Source organism: Lagenorhynchus albirostris, chromosome 2 (genome assembly GCF_949774975.1).
Source record: "Lagenorhynchus albirostris chromosome 2, mLagAlb1.1, whole genome shotgun sequence".
In the NCBI taxonomy this organism is placed as follows: domain Eukaryota; kingdom Metazoa; phylum Chordata; class Mammalia; order Artiodactyla; family Delphinidae; genus Lagenorhynchus; species Lagenorhynchus albirostris.
The window spans coordinates 176,737,914-176,758,772 of NC_083096.1; the positions used below are offsets into that span (position 1 = coordinate 176,737,914).

General features: G+C 40.8%; 1 protein-coding gene across 3 annotated transcripts in view; it reads right to left on the reverse strand.

Annotated features, from left to right (window-relative positions):
• The window catches only part of VPS13D (vacuolar protein sorting 13 homolog D), a 244,991-nt gene that overhangs the window by 137,621 nt on the left and 86,511 nt on the right, over window positions 1–20,859 (reverse strand). Inside the window, exons 39-49 of one of the 3 annotated variants that reach the window (XM_060141398.1) lie at window positions 18,702–18,824; window positions 16,242–16,316; window positions 12,303–12,408; window positions 11,108–11,260; window positions 9,145–9,280; window positions 7,991–8,038; window positions 6,481–6,631; window positions 6,180–6,390; window positions 3,267–3,514; window positions 1,178–1,369; window positions 736–862 (exon numbers count right to left, since the gene is read on the reverse strand). In XM_060141398.1, coding sequence (XP_059997381.1) covers window positions 736–862; window positions 1,178–1,369; window positions 3,267–3,514; window positions 6,180–6,390; window positions 6,481–6,631; window positions 7,991–8,038; window positions 9,145–9,280; window positions 11,108–11,260; window positions 12,303–12,408; window positions 16,242–16,316; window positions 18,702–18,824 — 1,570 coding nt within the window. The remainder of the gene's footprint in view (window positions 1–735; window positions 863–1,177; window positions 1,370–3,266; window positions 3,515–6,179; window positions 6,391–6,480; window positions 6,632–7,990; window positions 8,039–9,144; window positions 9,281–11,107; window positions 11,261–12,302; window positions 12,409–16,241; window positions 16,317–18,701; window positions 18,825–20,859) is intronic. The other 2 variants (XM_060141400.1, XM_060141399.1) reach the window with 2 other exon arrangements.

Consider the following 20,859-nt stretch of genomic DNA (forward strand, 5'->3'; position numbering starts at 1 on the left):
CAATCCTCTCCAGACTCCAGCAGCAGCCCAGAGTCCAGCCCTCCCTGGTAGATGCATCTGTATCCACTGGCAAGTACTACTCCTGAAGCCCTCCTGTAAGTTTGCAGCACATTTCTACAGATAATGGGGTATGGAATATTAGCAGTATCAGATACACTTAAGTATTTTTGGATTAAGGCTATAAATCAGAAGACCCCTGTAAAAAGAAGAATGCCAAAACCAAGAACAAACGTGAATTAATGCTCTACATGCAACGAGTGCTTTGAGATCTTGAAATGGCACATTTTATTTCAACAGAAAAAGAGATGGATTTCAAAACCTTACAAAAAAGGACCTGGACTAGATTAATAGGGTGGAGGCTCTACCAAAGGGCCATCCATCTCCCCTCTGAAGTCAGCTCCTCTGCCTGCTCTGAGAGCTTCCAGGGGAGAGAGACCGTGCAGAGAAGAGAACGTGTGGGTCTCTCTCCATCAGCAGAGTTATGAATAGAACTACTTCAATACACGGAAAATAAAACTGGCTTTCATTATAAACCAACCAAATGGTTTATTTTCAATATCGAGTAACACAGAAATTAGATCTGAAAAAATCCCATTAAGTCATGGTCCTGTTCCCCTGCCAAGTCAGGATTGTTATCTAGAGTATATTTCTACTTACACGGATCTACTAGAGCCTTTGCTAATTTCTCCCTTCCCTGGGAGCTTACTTCCCCTTCCCGTAGATGACTGCACTCACAGGCTTGGCTGCTCTTTGTCAGCATAGCAGAACAAGAGAGGGCTCAGGCTCCGGGCCAGCTCATGCTCTTCAAACTGGCCTGCAGCATCCATTCTTGCATTGTCCTGTCTGAAGATCAGCGGGAGCCCTTTAGGAAGGAGGGGGAAAGTTTATATCAGTCCCAGCCGGTGTACCCAGGACACATACAAATAATAAAAGGAAAAAAATCACCAAGGGGGAAAATGGTGAAAACTGAATTTATTTGGTGGGCTTGCTCAGTCGTTGTCCAAAAGGCCAGTCTTGACCATGATTAAGCACTTCTTATGGAAACAGGAAAGTAAGTTTAGCAGCTTATACTGCTGAGGTAATCTGTTTGCATTGGCTCCATTTAGTTAGCTGAGCAGATAAATCTGAATTCCCACGACCAACTCCAAAGGCCTACTTGAGCATCCTCTGTACATACCTGTTTTGTTAATCAACCAATACGGAGCCGAAATGAAGATCTTTAAAGATCCTTCTGCTCGACACACGATCCGGATAGTGAGGTTCAGCTGCCGCCGGTTGATGTCATAGAGCCTCATTCTTACCATATAGTTTTGGGTTCCAGATGGAATAAGCAATTCTTTACAGAGTGGAAAATTTTCCAATGACACCCCTAAAGAAGATACAAGCTATTGTCTTTCAGAGTTCTCACTTTAGTTTGTCAAAACAGTCCACAGCCAAACTGAATTGGATTGCTCTGGAAAAATCAATAACCACGTATTCAACAGGCAAAAATCTCATTAGAATGGCCATCTTCCTTTAGCTGGGATGAGAATAAATACGGTCTAGAAGTCACACTAGGGAGTCTGAACTGCATAATAATTCGAAGAATGAAAGTACCCAAAGGTTATCAATAACAGCTCTGGTATTAAGAGTTTACTATACCTCAGGCCTTCAGCTGGGTGCCTGAAACCCAGTAAAGGCAAGTAGAGAGTAAGAGTTAAGGTTTTCTGCAGCCTCCCTGCCTGGCTTCAAATTCCCAGTCTGTCCTCACAGCTGCATGATGTGTGGCAAGCCATTTAACCTCACTGTGTCCATCTGCCAAATGGGGATAATAACAGTATCTACTGCTCGGGCTTCTTATTAAAAGTGACGATCCACAGGGAGCATGAGTGTGAAGATGAGGAGTGCTTGGTGTGCATGCAGTGATGAGGGGGGTGGGGGCAGGACATTCCCATTCCATCCAGGGACTCAACAAATATTTGTTGAAGAAATAATAAATGTCAGGACAAAGACCTATTTTCTTTAAAACAGACAACCAGAATTGCACTGTTTTTCTTTTCTAAATTAAGCTCAAGGATTTACATATTCAAAAATGTAAGCTTATCACTGGGGGACACATTGCTGAAGTTCAGTGAGTTTCAGGATCCTCATCAGTAAAATGGGGAAAACAGCTGTCCCTCTGCCTGAAACATCCATTGTTGTGAAGATCAAATGAGATGATGTTATGGAATCACAAAACTGTGAAAAGGTAAATATCTAAGTCCTTATTATTTCAACATGTCTACAACAGCCTTAAAGAAAACTTACTTCCTGTCCCAAAACCAGAAGTACCTTGTTGCTACATGTGCTACAAATATGATAATGACCCCCTCCCTTGACTTCATTCATCCCTACAAATGAAATTACTTGATACATTAACTATTCCAAACCTCAATGTCTTTGTCAGTAAAATGGGACAAATAACTATTGCTGTAAGGATTATATAAGATCAAGTATATGAAGGTATTTGACATACTGCCTAAAGTACACAGTACATGCTTACCTAACGTTTTTCCCTTTCGTGAAAAGAGAAGAGACATATGATTTTGCTCATTCTGCAGCTGGTAAAAAGCACCGTTTGAAAAGATGAAATGACTTCCTTTACTCACACATCCAGTGAGCAACATTAAGAAAAAAGGCTGTGTTGGGGCTTCCCTGGTGGCGCAGTGGTTAAGAATCCGCCTGCCAATGCAGGGGACAAGGGTTTGAGCCCTGGACCAAGAGGATCCCACATGCCATGGAGCAACTGGGCCCGTGCACCACAACTGCTGAGCCTGCGCTCTGGAGCCCACAAGCCACAACTACTGAGCTCTCATGCCACAGCTACTGAAGGTTGCGTACCTAGATCCTGTGCTCTGCCGCAGGAGAGGCCACCGCAATGAGAAGCCCACGCACCGCAACGAGGAGTGGCCCCCAATCGCCATAACTAGAGAAAGCCCGTGTGCACAGCAGCGAAGACCCAACGCAGCCAAAAATATAAATAAATAAATTTATTTAAAAAAAAAAAAAAAAAGGCTGTGTTGAGTGCTTGCTCTGTAAATCTTTTAGTTTTGTTCGGGTTTTTTGTTTCGATGATTTTCTACATTAGAAGTTTTGCTTTTCTTTTTTTAACTGCATAAATCCTTTGAGCTGGCTTATTGAGGTATTATATGTGCTACAATTTCTCTAAAACTTTCCCAAATAGTCATAAAATATCCACTGACACGTTCACAGAATTATTACAGATAATTATTTGACTAAATCCTTACCCAGTTCAATGCTCTGGGAGGTATCAGCTGTGTGGAGAGCCACCTCCTTGCCAGGTTTCAGTGTCCCATTAATGGGCATTCCTTTAACATAAAAATCAAGTTCACAAGGTAGCAAGTTGCAGATTACCACTGTCGGCAGGAGATATATGGTATGCCCAGGCTGTCTGAAAATCTGTTTTGCACTGTCAGAAAATATGTTGGAGGGCATGTAATCTGGATAATTCTCTTTCTTTATGGCCACACAAAACCTAGGACGACAAAATGGTGTAAAAGTCATCAGCTTGAATGAAGAGCTCGAATTTTTTTCTCCTTAGCTAAGTATGAGACAGGATTACATTAAAATGGCACAATAATTTAGTAAGATATTTGCAGTTTTCAATCCAAACACATTCACTAAGGCATAATCAAATGACAATAAAACGTACAGATTTTAAATGTTCTGTCTGATGAATTTTGACAATTATAGACACCTCTACAACCATAACCCAAAACCAATTACAGAATATTTCTCTCACTCCAGAAAGTTCCCTCATATCCCTTTCCAATCAATATCCTCTCCCATCATTCAAGCAACCACTTTCTGATTTATCATTATAAATTAGTTGTGGCTGTTCTTGAACTGCATATAAATGGAATGATACAATATGTACAACTCTTTGTGTCTGGGTTTTTTTTTTGCATAACATTAAGTTTCAACAACATTCAGCCATGCTGTTGTATGCATCAGTATTTCATATGGCAATGTGTGAATATACCATTTTTTAAAAATTCATCATTCCTTAGACTGATTCCTGAATAATTAAATTTTTTTTGGTGGTATTGTAAACGGTGTTTTTAAATCACATTTTTCAATTGTTCATGGCTAGAATATAGCATATAATTATTGATTTCTATAGGTTGATCTTGAACCCTAAAATCTTGATAAATTTATTAGGTCTCATGCTTTTTTTAAAAAAAATTTATCAATTTTCAAATGTTAAGCTAATCTTAACTGGGATAAACCACACTTGCTGGAAGCTATTTGGTAGTATTTTGTCAAGAATTTTTGCATCTCTTCATGGGGGAATACTGGTTTGTAGCTTTCTTTTTTTGATAATAATTGTATCAGTTTTGGTATCAGGGATATGCTGGCCTCATAAAATGAGTCAGAACTATTCCCTCCTCCCCTACTTTCTGAAAGCGTCTGCAAAAAGCTGGTATGATTTTCTCCTTAAACATCTGGTAGAATTCACTAATGAAGTTATATGGTCCTAGAATGTTCTTTGAGTAAAGGTATTTTATTATAAATTAAATTTCTTTAATAGATATTGGGCCATTTGGATTTTTTGTTTCTTCTTTGTATTACTTTTGGTAATCTGTGTTTTTCAAGAAATTTGTCATTCCAGTGTGGAACTTACTTGTATAAAATTGTTCATACCTCTCCTTTTAATATCTGCAGGATCTATAATAATTCTCCATTTTTCATTCCTTATACGCTAATTTGTGTCTTCTCGCTTTTCATCACGATTGGTCTTATTAGAGGTTTATCAAATTTATGAATCCTTTCAAAAAGCCAGTTTTGACATTGTCGATTTTTCCTACTGTTTGTTTTCTACTTCATTGATTTCCATACTTATTTTCTTTTTCTCTTCCTGTTTCTATGTGTTTAATTTATTCTTCTACCTTAAGGTAGAAGTTTACATCAGTGATTTTACATCTTCCTTATTTTCTAATGCGAGCATTAAAAGCTATACATTTCCCTTTAGAACTGCTTTTGCTGCAACTCCTACATTTTAATATGTCCAGTTTTTATTATTATTCACTTTGAAATATTTCCTTTGTGATATCTTTTTGACCATGGGTTGTTTAGAAATGTACTGTTTAATTTTCAAGTATCTGGGGGTTTTGTAAGCATCTTATTGTTTTGGTTTCCAGTTTAATACTATTATAATGATGAAATACATTGTGTAGGGTTTCAATTCTTTAATATTTATTGATCTTATGGCCCAGCAGATGGTCTCTCCTGATGAATGTTCCACACATACTTGAAATGAATGTGCAATCTGGAATTGTTGGTTACAGTGCTTTATAAATGCCCACCGTGACAAACTGGTTGACAGCATTGTTCAAATCCGCTTATGTGTTTATTGTTTTTGTTGGTTTGTTTTATAAATTACTGACAGGGAAGTGTTAAAGTCACCGATTTTGTCTGTGTATTTATCTGTTTCTCCCTTTAGTCTCTCAACAACTGGCAAATCTCAATAAAGGGTACAGTGGAATTATTTACAGTCTTCTTCTACTCCTCTGTAAGTTTAACTAAGTGGATGCCTGTTTTTGCTATAAAGGAAACTAAAGCTGATCATCTCTAATCTAAATAAGTTTAAAGTCTAAGTTTAGAAGGACCTAACAATAGCAATCCAGTATTTTTTCTAACATATGAATTTAGTAACATATTACTTGCACTCTTCAGAAGAGGAGACAGGAGTCTAAATGACAATATAATTTTGTCAGAGTCCCCATGAAAAGTCAGCACTAGGTGCATGAACCTTCACCCAAATTCCTTTGAGTCATTTGAAAAACTCCCAACCCCAGGATTTTGCTTCCCAATTTAGGAATGGGAACTGGTCATTGTTTTTTCTTCCCTCCCTACATGTCTTCTCTTTATGCTGATGCAGACACACCAGTTTCTAATCGTATATGTGTGAGTAATGGGTTTGTGATTGTTTCTTCCATAAATATTAGATAAGTAACTGCCACGCTCCCGCCCACGGTTAACCCATGAATTCGTACGAACCTAACACTTAGGGAATAAAAGAACTTAAGGAGTAAGAACTTTAGGGCTTTAAATAAGCACAACTGAATCACTAAGGGTCCTTAGAGAAAGAATGAAGAAAAAATGGTAAAATATACATGTCACTGCTGTGCCACACATACCTGAAGAAACGGCTTTTTTCCGCATCCATAGAGTGGCACTCTCGTTTGCTGCTACTAACCTCTGTAGTCTTCACTACATTGGTCCAGTGAATAGGAGCCTTACAGAAAAACACACCCAGTCCTTTGGGCCGGGCCTGCAGCCGCCAAGAAGTGAGGTGTAAAGGCACGGCAAATGAATCACCTGGCATGATGGCGGGAAGGACCACGGGCTCTGCCACAGAAACACGGGTTAGCGGTTTCAGGAGTGGTTGCCCACCCCAAAGTCCATCTAGGGTAAAAGAAGGACAATGTCAAAACTTACTGTCTGGAGCTGATGGGCTGTCCAGTCTTAGTTCCATTGGCGTCTCAAGTCTGTTCTTCACAATGAGGGCTGATCGGACAGTGATCACTTTCCGAGCACTGCCTTCCATGGTCACTGCGAAGACGACCCGGACAGGTGGGAGTGAAGAGAACTGTGAAAAAGAGGAAAGTAATAAAGAGTTTAGCTGTGCTTTTGAAAAACATACAGAATACAATAATACCGACCAGAATGCCTACATCTAAAGCATCTTATTATTACTATAGCTCTTCAGTGAAATGAGTCATTAAGCCCTAAAACCACTCCACTTTAATAGGAGTGAATACCCTCTTAATACTCACTACAGTAACAGCCAATTCTAAAGAGTTGTTTGTACTAGTACACCTTTCACAGGAAAAATAACTTTTTTTTCTAAATGTCATAAAATTTACTCGATATGCCCATACACTATTTGTTGACATGCCTATAAAAAAACCAACATTTGTATATCAAAGAACTTTAAAAACAAACTTCTTCTTCACAATAATTTTCTAAGTTCTGTTCAGTAATCACTCTTTTTCTGAACACCAAGAAACTCAAGATAATGGAGGGAAATCATTTATTTATGGTCTTGGTTGGATGCAGCCACTACTTTCTTTTTGCATATGTTCATTCACATACTCAAAACACATTCTGTACTGCTACCATGTGCCAGGAATTTAGCAATTTTTTTAAGTATAAAATTCCACATTAGGCATACCAAAGAGAAGGTTTCTAAAGCTATTATTCTGTGTATCCAGAACATACTGACAGTGCTTGTTGATGGGAGAAACAAATGACACGACAGCCAGGCTTCCCATACTGCCAGTTGTTTTCATTAAAGCAAACAGTATGTGAAAACCAACCTAATAAACAATCAAATGACAAGCTCCATGTTTTGAACCAAACTTTCTAGAAAGTCCTAATGAAAAGGCAAAGTACAGTCTTCTAGGGTGTTATTAGAGGGACACAATCATCACCAAAGCTTCCAGTGACCCAGCCCAGTAAAGCCCCAGGAGAGCCAAGGCCCAATAACAGTTGTTTTAAATCTTGATCTTGTTGCCTCTATGCTTATTTGAAATTTCACATTTTAAAATTTACTAGTCTCAGGAAAAAGAAATTATAAGCAAAAACCTCAAAAAAGCATTTTAATGTCATCCTGTGGTGATGTTTCAAAAATCAGATGAGGGAAGAAAAAAATCTATTTTTCATTCTTAGTTATTTTCATGACCTTTGGGCCAAAACCTATAAAATATGTATAGCCATACAAAGGTTAATTTATATTTAACTTGGAGAGAAAAGGAGACCTTGGACTAAAACATTTGCCTTTTGTTCTCCTTCCCTGTAATATTCAGTCTCACATACTAAGTTAGGTGAAAACATTTTCTTGCAAGTTCTTGTAAAAGGAAGGAAATATTAATAGAAAAGGAAAAAGGTCCAGTGGTCATCAAGAACTATGTGTGTAAACACAGTGACACAGGAAAATCATACTCACATAAACCTGGGGATGGATAATATTTGTCCTACTGCTTGGGCTACCAATCTAAGAAAGATTCCAAAAGTCAGAGATTCAGTACAGACCTAAGATAACAGGCATCGTTAAATTCAATGACAATATAAGTTGCTTGAAAAGGTGGTTTTATAAATACTCTTAGGTAAAGTATGTTCTACTATGAAAAGAAAACATCTTGGAAAAAATGGGAACAGCAATATTCATTTTACAACCATTCAGGATATACAAAATTTCTCCAGAATGCATCAATAAATAGAAAGGTATCTCCGGGGGGAATTAGTCCTTTTATTACTGACATGAACTTAGGCAGAAAAGTAACTTTGAAAGGAAGTTTCTTTTTCTAAGAAACTTGGGGCACAAAAGAAGAACAATGAAAAGAACAGTGTCCTCCAAGAATATATTTCATGAAGCAGCAAGCATGAGGCAGGCTACAGTATCTCTGCAAATCTGTGCTTTCCTATTTATCACTGGCTACTCAAAACTGAGCACAGTTACCCCATGAGTATCTGGCAAGAGCACCCGTGGTGGTCATATCAGCTAGGATGTCAGCCTCTGCCTGCACATTCTAGTCAGGGATGCCACATTCCCCAAGGCTGGCCCTCCAACCCCTAGAACTATAGGCTGGGGTAAAATCAGGGCAAGGGTGTGTGAGAGGATGCATGATCAGAAAATAAACAACAGTGGACATCTATCTTTATGCCGGAGAGGAGAATTTGGAGACACGGAGCTAGAAAGATCAAGGAGCAGCATTATAAAAGCGTAAAGAAGACAGTGTATAAAGGAAGCATAACAACACGTGAAATAAAGCCAATATATGTTTGGCAAACTCACAAATTGCCGGTTGGCCCGGGTGAGTATAAAATGGATCTACACAGGTTGGATAATATGTGTTCGTGCCAATCTTAGATCTTGTTTCTCTACTAAAACTAACCATTGGCTGGCTTATCTACATAGTGATTACCAATGCCTATGACTGACCCAAATAATCTCGGGTATTCCTCCTGGGCTAGGAAAAATGAAGAACAAGAAAATGTCACTAGAGCAAGGCTACTACAGGCCTATCTGACGGCCTGGCTTTAAGGGGGTGTGGCTAGGCCACAATCCTGCCACTGAACACGCTTTCCACAGCCGCGCACCGTAGAGGAAGAGGAATTCTTATCTGGCGCAGCGTATCGGAAAAAGGTCCCGACTTTGTCCACTGACACTGGGCTCACTTGCTCCCAGCCATTCACTCTCACTTGCAGTTGATGGATCCGGAGGTCATGGGTGTGTCTGTCAGGCAGAACACAGAAAAAGACATTAAGCACAATCCTATCCAGGGAAGAGAAGTAGAAGCAGAGCCTGAAATCGGATTTACTATATAATGACATAAAAACCCAGTTGTCTAAATAAACCTTTCGGTGATTACCTAATGCAAGGGAAATCAAGAGGATATTTTAACTGAGTCTCACACTTAAAACAAAGCTGCAAGATCTATAAAGCCTGAGCAAGAGTGGCATCTGCCCTCCCTTTATACAAACCACGTGAATCCTGTGAACTAGCTCAGGTCTGTCCCCCACCGACCCCTACCTCAAACTTTATGAAATGACATCAGCTACAAGTGGTTCAGTGGGGTAGCAGAAATGCTGTGCTAGCAATTTAATCACACAACCATACTCTTGGAAATGCCTAAAATGACATTTTCTCCTTGGTTCTTTTGTGGAATCTCCTGCTTCTCTCAGAACCACACTCAGTCGTTGGGCTTTGGTCCTACAAGACTACAGACACGGTAACGAGAGACGGAGCCCGCAGAGTTTCCAGACTGAAGTGCGCAGCTGAAACTGCAGTAGAAGGCAGTGGGCAGGACAGGAGGAACAGGAGGAAACTGCACATTTAATTCTATTTTTAGATTTTGCCTAATTCAAGCCAGAAGCCTGAAATAGGGAAGTGGATTTGAGGCTGACAGGAAGGAAAGTGGGGAGGGAGGCAGGGTGTGGGGGACAGAATGCCAAAGGGGAAAACACCAGAGAAGGCATTCATTTCGATGAATTCAAGCAGGCAGGTGGGACTTGAAATGGGTTACAAAACATAGAAACTAAAACAGAAATGACAAAAAGGCCAAACCCCTTCTGATACAACAGAGGCAGTGCTTATTAAGAAATACAGTGAACAGTTCTATAATTTAGCTTCTCCAGGAACCTTGTAGAACAGAAAAATGCTCTCACCACTCATCCCTGGAAATTCTAATGTGGCTTCCAGGTACATGTGCCCAGCACAGTCATTTTTTTTTTTTAACTATTTTTTTTGCTGAAAATCACTGGAGGCCCTCAAGTTCAGAACTCGTGCCGCTAGGGAGTAATGTGCGCCGGTGCAGAGCTATACAGAAGGAAGAAGTGTTTGAGGAGCAGGTTTGCACACAAAGAATTAAAGCACCATGAACGCATGTGACCACAGAAGGCTGAAGCCAATCTCTGAAATGTGAGATAATGAGGCTCAAACACTAAAATCTTAACCTATTCGTTATCCACTGGACAGCCCTTCCACTTAAAAATGCGTGCATATAAAAGAACATTCTACTACATATTTTATGATCTCTCAGTAACTAGACACAACGTTCTTTCACATTTATTCTCGTCCTCTGGCTGGCAATTTTGAGTGCATCAGTGAGCAGTCTCCCTACGTGAGTTATTCTCTCCTCCTTAGAATCAGAGTATCTTATCATTATTGGCTCTGCTTCCTGAAACCATCTGCCTGCTGAAAGTGTTGTGGCATATGTGTATCTTAAAATTGAAATCAACATGCTCTGATAACCTTTTAATAATACCATGTCACCACTCCATCATGCAATGAACCGGAGGGTTATGATCTGTCTAGGCTTCAACCGAATTAGTTACATGGAACACACCAGTTATCACCTCACATGTCAAATAAAGGGATGATTAATGGAAAGAAGTGTATTTCCAAGATGGTCATTATATTTTTTAAAAGGAAACACTGATTTCCTAAATAGCTTTTAAAAATAAAACATTAAAGTCATTAACAAAGGAAAGTGAAAAGGCAAAACACTAGAGACAATTATTTTTTTCTTTTTTTTGAGGCAAAGAGTAAACCATGCTTTACCTGTGCCTTAGCTTTCCTCTTGCTTCAAATTCAAAGGGAATCTCTTCACCCGTGAGGACTTCCCGCCACTCGCTAACATTGTGAGCATCGTCAAGAAATGTTCCATTCCCTTCTGGAACCACCCCTGGACTCCCGCTGTGAGACAGTGCAGCCCTGGAACGAAATCAGACAATACCAGCTAGTCCCCCTTTCTCTCCACCTCCCTCTCACACAGCTCAGGGCTGGAAGCAGAAACCCTCCCAGAACACAACTCACAGACATAACGCTGCATAACCTGGCTGTAAAAGAGGACCTAAAAGGTCAGTAACTCAAGTTATCTTCATGATCGATCAAAACTTCATGACCGAAACTTTAGAAACAGCTAAAAGCTATCACTGCATAGTCACCTGCCACCAGCAGCAGAGTCTGGTACACCGAGGGTGATGTAAACTAGTCATGACTTTTAACAGTAGTATTTAAGTGACTATCTAGAATTTAACAGACCTGAATTGTTTTTGAAAAACAAAGATGTCTCCTCTAGAGCATTCTCATACTTGGTGGAGGTGGGAGAAATATGGTCTCAAATCAGCTGATTCTGTTACTCATTTCATACACTTTATTACCTAAACTGGAAAGATCAGCCTGCATTTGGCAAGTTGAGCCAAGGTCTAAGCAGGCAGAAAGTTGTAAGAGAACGTTCTCACTTGGCTTAGGTAGACTCTCATTTGTTCTCCTAACTCCACCCAGTTCCATCTGGACTCCAGCGCGTTTTAGGTTTGGAAGATAATTCCGGGTGGGGGGGAGGGGATATGAGAGGTGTTTTCAAGCCCTTGTGGAAGAAAAATGGGCAAAACATTTGGCTTAATAACCATATACAGCTTGTTTTAAAAGGGGGAGTAGAATGGGGGCCGAGGAGAAAGGGTGGAATGACTTTTGTTTCACATCCTTAATTTGCTCAACTTTTACTTTAAAAACAAATGGATACCAGGATCAAGATCACAATTTGGATACTTCAGACTCAAGACCTGCTTCTCTGACTACAGACTCTACATAGAACCAGAACCTCCAACGTAGACCTCAGCAAGACAGCAAGCTATTGATTCAAATACAATCAATCCCAAGAGCCTCAGGGAGGCCCCACCTTACTCTGCTGGGCTGGTACACAGAGCCTTTGGTGGCAGAGATGGCTCTAGGTGACAGATTCAGTGTTCCTTACCTGGTGGGCGTGGTAGTCAGGGTGGCAAACCACAAAGTGCAGCCCGTGTGATTCCTCAGAGCAAAAGGGACGAATGGCTGCCGGCGTTTTGGGGCCTTCATCTCTGCTGTGAGCAAACAGAAGGCCGTCAGCATGTGCCCTGGCCCGTGTAGCAGACACCCTCCCCATACCTGGAGACAGTGCCCAAAATTGTCTCTGTGCAAAGGAGCTGAAGGTGGAGAGGAAAAAAAGGAACCGCCACAGGTGTGTTGACAGGCCAAGTGGGATGTCTCCATGTATTCTGCCGCCTGCTACGAGATGACTCGGTCCCCCCGACAACTGACTGTGATGTGTCACGACTCTCACCCCACAATTCTCCCACAACTCTTATGGGCCTTATCTCAGAAAAGGGCATGAGACCTAATACGGCTGGCATCAGGAAAGAAAGAGAAATGGATCCCCACTACTCCCAAGAAATACAGTCTAAATGAACAACCTAAATTGTGGCAAGATCGATCATGTGTACTTGTATCACTTTGTCCAAAACACTGGTACTTTAAGGAAGCCTCCTTTTATATAAGAGTTACACTTGAGTCATATTATGCATATTATAACAAAATGAAAGCATTCTTTCCTATTCTCTTATATGAATAGTTGTGGGTTTTCCTCCCTGGAAGATCAAAAATATACTACCCCAAAGCTATTTAAATAAAATTTTGAGCTCATTTTTTTTTACACAGGTAACACCACCATCTGCTATCAGGCGGGGACTACGGAGACTACAAGAGGAGCGCAAAATATGATTTCCTTCACAAAACAGCTTCTCACCAGGGAAACTGGAAAGAAACACTGATCAATACAAGACTGTAAGTAATCAAATTCTAGGGAGACTGTGACCTGACTCTAAACACTGCAAGCAGTCAGAGGGGAGACTGAGGAAGGCGATCCGGTGCCCGGGCTGCCCGGGGGGCTGCCCGGGGACCCGCCCGCCGCAGAGGCCCCCGGCTCCTTCCAGGGTCTGCATTTCCTCTACTGGCCACACAAAGAAAGAGGGAGTGGCAGCAGGAACCACAAAGGAAGCAGCAACCCAGTGCCGGGAGCCTCCTGGCTGATGTGCTCAACACCACCACATGCCCCACCAACAGAAAAGGGCGAGGCCCAGTCTTACTGTGTGTCTGGCTTTAAAGCACAAAGACAGCCCGAGAAACACCGGGACCCAAATGGTCTGCAGCTGTGGAGAAAATGACATCTAGAGGTGACTGCAATCTCCAACTGAGAACACTATAGCAAAATTCAATTCGTCTTCCAGGACCGCATGTTTCCTGCCAGTGAAATGAAGAAGGCAAATTGCACCAGGGCCTGCCTCTCCCACTTCTCGAGAACAGCACAGGGCAATATCATAAGTCAGCGTCATGTCTTTTAAAAAGTAATGACATTTTTGTTTTCCTTTTGTAGCTTCTCAAGTTTTCAGAAGTTAGTGCTCTGAACACTGCACAACAAGCCACTTCAGGTTAAGGCGAGTTCTGTCTTGGTAAGAACAACAGCTCAGGGGTGTCTAAGTAAATGAGTGGTCTCCAGCGTGTTCCCACAATTCTGTGGTTAGCTTTCAGAGACACCCCAGATACATATAAAGGTAATTTCTGCCTAGAATATGCCCATTTCTCACCACAATGGCCTCACTTAGTTTCCAAGGTTTGCTTTAAAAAAAAAAAATTAGTGTTCATCAAGTTGAACATTAAGGAGTAGCTGTGAGGCTGCGGACAAGAGCAGAGGGGGAGTAAAAAATTTAAGAGCTGTCAGCAGGGTAAACAGTGCTCACTGTGGCACCTTGAAAGGCACTTCCCTCTCCCTAAGCGAGAGCTGCTCTGCTTTATTACAGGAGATAAAGGGCCCAGGAGGAAAAGAAGCCAGATGTGCTTTCATATCCCACTGTGAGCCAGACTCAAAGTTTCCATTTGCAAATTAGATTTAAAAAGAACAGGTGGCACACGGCTTTGATCACATCGTAACACAGAATAAAGTGCTAGGAATCCATAGAAAGATATTCACGAGTGTATTGCTTTGGAATTAAGCAGCCTGGGTAGGCACACAGCTAAGGTCCCCAAGCTTCTTGTGTGGATTACACATACCAGCAGAGACCTCAGCAACCTGCCTCTCTGAGGATAAAAATACACGGAGTGCTCACAAATCCAAACTCAACACCAGAGGACAGATCTGACATCTTCCACACTAGGGTCCAAATCAACTGTGTACTTGCCTTGGGCACAGCACCAGAGAACAAAATCCCCAAGTCTGGACTTCCCTGGTGGCGCAGTGGTTAAGAATCCACCTGCCAACGCAGGGGACGTGGGTTCGAGCCCTGGTCCGGGAAGATCCCACATGCCACGGAGCAACTAAGCCCGTGTGCCACGACTGCTGAGCCTGCGAGCCACAACTACTGAGCCCGCGTGCCACAACTACTGAGCCCGCGTGCCACAACTACTGAAGCCCCTGCGCCTAGAGCCCGTGCTCTGCAACAAGAGAAGCCACCACAGTGAGAAGCCCGCGCACTGCAACGAAGAGTAGCCCCTGCTCGCCGCAACTAGAGAAAAGCCCACACACAACAAGGAAGACCCAATACAGTCAAAAATAAATTAATTAATAATTTTAGAAAAAACTTAAAAAAAAAAAGAACTCCCCAAGTCCACCAAAGAGAACAGTATTCCCTGGTGGCCTCAGAAAACCTCCTCTAGCAACCAGACCTAATTGGTTCATAGGCTGAAAGAACCCCAAGCTCCTCATGTCCAAGTTCAGCTTAAATGGCTCCACCTGAGGAAATGTCTGCCCCTGCGGATTTGCTCCCCAGGGCAATGTGGCCATTATAAACAGTGCGGGTTCTTATGCTATGTAAGCAGCTCAGCCTATCAGAAAGGACCTGGCTTGTAAATCATGAGAAATAGATTAAAGTTCCAGGTCTGCTACTAGCCAGTCATGTGAATGGAGGCAAGTTACTTAGTTTCTCTGAGCTCCTGTCCCCGTGCTAAAAAGGAATGATGCTTCGCTTAGCCTGAAAGATGAAATAACAGATACAGAAAAGCTGAGAAGTATAAATCCATGGATCCTGGGTCTCGTGAGCCCTCCCCACGAACACCCATCCTGGTAAAACTTTCAGAAAAAAACCATAATACTACCCCCACACATTAAAATCCTTGTTCTGAACTCCTAGTAGAGGAAGCTCAAAAGGCCCTTTTTACAAAATAGACCATGACCCAGGACCTGGTGGTGTTAGCCAAGCATAAGCATAAATCATTCAAATTAAACTGCACTCCTTCAAACAAATGAAGAACTGAACATCTTGGGATTCTAATTCCTTGATGTTTATGATGTTTTCCTCTCGTATTTACTTACCAGTCAAGGAACCTTAAAGGATCAGAGATACAAACAAAGAACATTCTCTTTTCTACCTCCTAAGAACCTCAATTCATTTCTAAAGAAAAGATTTGTGTCTAAGCAATTATTTACCAGAAATTTTTTTTCTTAGCTCTATTCCTGATCTTTATAGCTCCTATTCCACGAGCCCCTTGCATTACCGTAAGAATAACATTCACTGAGTATTCTATAAATAAAGACTGGTAGCACTGCTTGATGGAGGATGGTTTTCTTCCATTCATTTGCTTTTCAGTGTGAGACATCACCTCTAACTGACACTGGATGCTTCTGCATCATTCACTGTGAAGTTGATTCCATTTCCACTAAGGGTTAAAGCAGATGGAAGAGACAGAATAAGAATCAGCACATCACTTCCTTCTGATATAAGATGCCACTTTGTCCATTAGTTGGAAATGATCTCTCCTGTTACTAAAGCAAAGAATTCACAACTGGGTATACCCCCATTCAGGTCCCATATTCACGGAAAATCGATGTACAAGGCAGTTCTTAAAACAGGAAAATAAAGCAAGCCCTCGCTTGGCTATACTGTACCTCTAGCATAGATCTGGTGCTCTAGGTTAGTCAGACTGGCTGTACTCCTAGTTCTAAGGTAGACAAGGGGGAGGCCTGGTAGACAGGAGAGACAACGTTAGAGCATAAGAATCAATATAGTGAAAAAGAAGACATCTCCAGAACATAAGCACAAATAGAGTACAGTACAAAAATAGCAAGCATCATGCACTTACAGGCTCATTCCTTTAGTGACTACTGAGAGCTACGGAGGTACTTGACAAGGTGAGCAAGACAGTTTTTATGCTGGCTTTTAATGTGGAGGCTGTGCTAACAGAGCATGCTCCTTTTTTTTCTCAATCGGGGAAAGAAAATGTACTCACAGTCACTTGAACAGAATGACAAGCCTTTTGAGGATTTTTAATTTAAAGCATGTATGTTCTCACATGGCATAGAAAAGTTACCAAGAGCAATCAGTACAGATTTTAGTGGGAGTCGCTCCATTCCAATTGGAAAAGGCAGTAGCAGTAGAATGCTAATCCCCCACGGGTCTCAAAAATTCAAGGGAAAGAATCAGTCTGTGTTCCAAGTTTCAACAATCTCTTCTGAGAAGTTATCTCACGGTATTATTTATATTATACATTAAACATGGAAGCTTTTAGAATTTTTTTTTTTTTTGGTATTTCCACAAAATGTCCTTGAATACAAAACTAATGAACTAATAATTAAGGTGCCATACCACCCAGGTGTACTTGCAGAATCTCAGCCCTTCCTGAACAAAGCCAATAATTATGTCAAAAATGAGACCATTATTTTCTTTCCCCTGCTAAAGGAACAGTAAGAAATCAGCAGCTCCCTTAGGCTGAATTTCATATTAAGAACCTCTAAGTCAAGGGCTCATTTTGAAGCTGGCCTGAATAAAATACACAAATTTGGGGGGAATGTGACTAAATATTCTTAAATAAGAGCTGAAGGTTTGTGATCAGTTCAACAAGATTCAAACCTCCTGACTTTCAAAACGAATGCCCAACAATTATTTTAGTAGGCCTAGTAAGAGAATACAATCCCATCTGCTATTCTACCATCCAAGAATTCTTAATAAGTAAAGAGGTTTGGAAATTTAGGTATGTTCGTGTATGCCTACTAAAAAAGATACATTACACCTTTATAAGCCTAAGTAACCATAAAGATGTGTAAGTAAATAAAAATCCAGATTTAATTTAGCAGGCATTTAACATAGATAAGGTAGCTTATTAACTATAAAAAAAAGAGGAGATGTTAAAATAAAGAGGGAGGGGAGCAGTGGGAGAGGGACAAAAGAAAACTCCTTCATCAGAATCCTGAAGATTCGGCCTTCCTAGTGTTTGCACTGAGTCTGGATTTAAGATCCCTCTGCATGAATAATGTTTTTAGAAACACATTCTCTAGGACACATTACATATTACAAAGATTATTCAGAGTCTTCTGGGTAGACTACGTTACATTCTCTTGACACACAAATTGGGAAGGTTAGAGGAGGAGCCAGAATTGAAGCTGATGATATCTGAAAAGCCCTGGCTCCTAAGCAATGGCCTTGAGACTCAGAAGCAACAGCCTGGGAATACAGAGAGCAAGCAGAGCTGACGTGTCCTTGTCCCTCCTCCGAGAAGTACAAGGCAGATAGAAAGTCCATTTATACACCCTGAGGAGAGACGAACCAAATACTTCGTACACTAAGAAAATCCATCTTCCCATGACACGTTTGCAGACCAGATGGAACAGTTAAGTATTCATGAACTATGTGAAGTCCAGCCAAAACTCCCCAAAGAAACCACACTGAAAGAACTGGGGCTGAGTTGAATTTGGATGACAATGGCTTGTGGAACAACTAAGGACCACGCAGTTGGCCATCACAATCTCCCCAGCTCTGAGGAAATCAGAGCTCCATGGCGAAGCATTAAATAAGGAAAGAAAACATCGTTAACAGAGAACACACTGACTCCTCTTTCTTCAAGAGGCTGGGTATTCAATTCTCTTCTACTTTATAATACAGGGCCCCCCTTTAAACACTTGCTTCCACGTGGGAGCCGGCCCTCCCTCTCTTCAAGAATATATCCAACCTCTCTGTTTCTAGATTTACAAAACTGAAAAGATGTTCTTAAAGTCCAATCAATTAAAATGTTCTGATGAGTAAAACACAAACTGACCAACGGCCACTCCTGATGCATCTCCAGGTGCCCCAGTTCACGTGCCACATGACCAGAACTTAGGAATTGCATACTGCAGGTCCTTCCTCTCCCACAATGGTGAAACTAGAGCTCATATTAAGAGTTCAGCGTTTTGTGCCAGAAAAAATGTCCCTTCCAAAGACTAAAACAGAACTACAGAAGACAGAACTACAGAAGACAGAATTTCCTGTAGGTTTTTCCATAGAAAATGATGGTTCTATTTGAATTTCTCAATTAAACATGGCTCGGTAGGTCAAAGGTGATTTAGTCAAACATTTGTAGAGAAAAATCTTACTTTGTCCAAAGCATGGAGGATCCACTGAAGAGCCCATCCAGTCTTCCGATGTGGTTGAATCTATTTCCTTGTCCTGCTTACAGTAATCTGCCATCCACGATTCCTTGGTACTTATATATTGGTCTAGAAAAAAGTCCCCAAAGATAATTAAGAACAGAAGTAGAAAGGATTGGGTGTTCAAGTCAGATGACTTCAATTCAGCAAAACAAGCTTTTATCGAATGTCTGACTAAACGCTAGGCACCACACTGGATTCTGAGAAAGCTGGTCCCCTGAAGAACCTCATACTCCACTGGAAGAAATTAACATTAACAAAACAGTCACCATCACAAAACTATATCACAATGTGAAAGGAGCTAAAACAAAGATACAAATAAAATGCTATGGGAGCACAGAACAGGGGAAGATTTATTCTGCTCTGGCAGAAGTGGAAGAATACACACCAAAGCACACGGCAATCTTCAGAGAGGTAAGGACCTTTGTTCGGGGTCTTGAAGAATAGGTAGGGTTACCAATAGGATTAGGGATACAGGGACATTCCAGACAGAGAGAACAGCATATGCAGACTTCAAGACATGAAAGTACATGGCACATTTAGGGAACACTGAATACTCTGGTGTGACTTGGTACAACATACTGGGGTATAGAGACATAGCAAAGAAGTCTAGAAAAGAGAACAACTTGCTTTGTGAAGAGCATGACATGCCATGCTAAGGGGCAGGGTTTGGAGACAGAAAGACCAGTAGGAGGCTATTTAAAAAACCACCAAACTCAGGAGGCTGAAATCCAGCTGACAACTGTCCAGGAGTGGTTTTACTTTTTTGAGAGGAGAATCATAACGGGAAGAGCAAAATAATTACACACCACACTTGGATAAAGACCTTTTATACTAATTAAAGCACTACACTTTTTATTTATTTTTTAAATTAATTTTTATTGGAGTATAGTTGCTTTACAATGTTGTGTTAGTTTCTTCTGTACAGGAAAGTGAATCAGCTATACATATACACACATCTCCTCTTTTTTGGGATTTCCTTCCCACTCAGCCATAAAAAGGAATGAAATTGGGTCATTCATAGAGTACTACACTTTTTAAAACAAGAATGATTAGTTTCTGTTTTTCAGCTCCAATATTCAGCTACAGAAATATTTATTTAAACACTAAGAGGTCACCGCAATGTTTCTGGGTTTCAGCACAGTTTTAGGAATAAGGAATTAAAGGTTAAAAAAAGAACAGTTTTACCACTGACAAGAATGCTTTTTGGAAGATATTTTTAATTAGATACTCATCAGAAATATCAATAGAACTCTTGTGAGGTTAGCTCTCGTTTACTATAGCTTTTCAAAGAAGAGTCCCAAACTTTATCTAAACTTCCAGATGAACAGATTATATAAGAAATAACATGGGGACCAAAATAATATGGAAGAATCATGAGATCAATTTACTATTACGTTGGTGGAATTAATGAAATAACAGTGGTTTTAAAATCTGGGGATCAATAAACTTACAGTCCCATTTCACTAAACATTCTCTCCATCCTAGTCGGACATGGAATAAGCCAATGAATATTCTATAAGCCTCAACCCAACACATACACTGAAGAAAGCTCATAGATTTTCAATGTAGTATGCCCTCCCTATCTGTGGGGTTTTCAGCGGATACAGAGGGCCAACTGCATTCATTGTACTAGGCCATTTTATTACAAGGGACTTGAGCATCCACAGATTTGGGTGGGGGGTGGGTGAGGGGTATGGGGTGTGGTACTGGAACCAATCCCTTTGGATACTGAGGCACAACTGTAGTATGTGTTATCTATCACTCAGAGGTAACTACCGTGTTACAAAAAATCAGATCCTGTAGATCAGTAACTCAAAGAGTCGAGTGCAGTTTTCATAGTGTAAGTAGGCACTACCTGACTGTATGATGATGTTACTCTTCTTTTGATATAAAGGCAAGTATAGAGACAAGATTCTGACACACTACATCAAATCCAGGAATGTACATTTCAGTGTTGTCAAAGAAACTTTCAGAACACACACCATTAGCTTGGCAACCCTTTAACTCAGTGATTTTCAGAGTTAGGTCAACATGCTACTTGATGGGAAACAGCACAAGCAACCTACCCTGCTACAGACAATCAAAATTATACCTTTTAAGA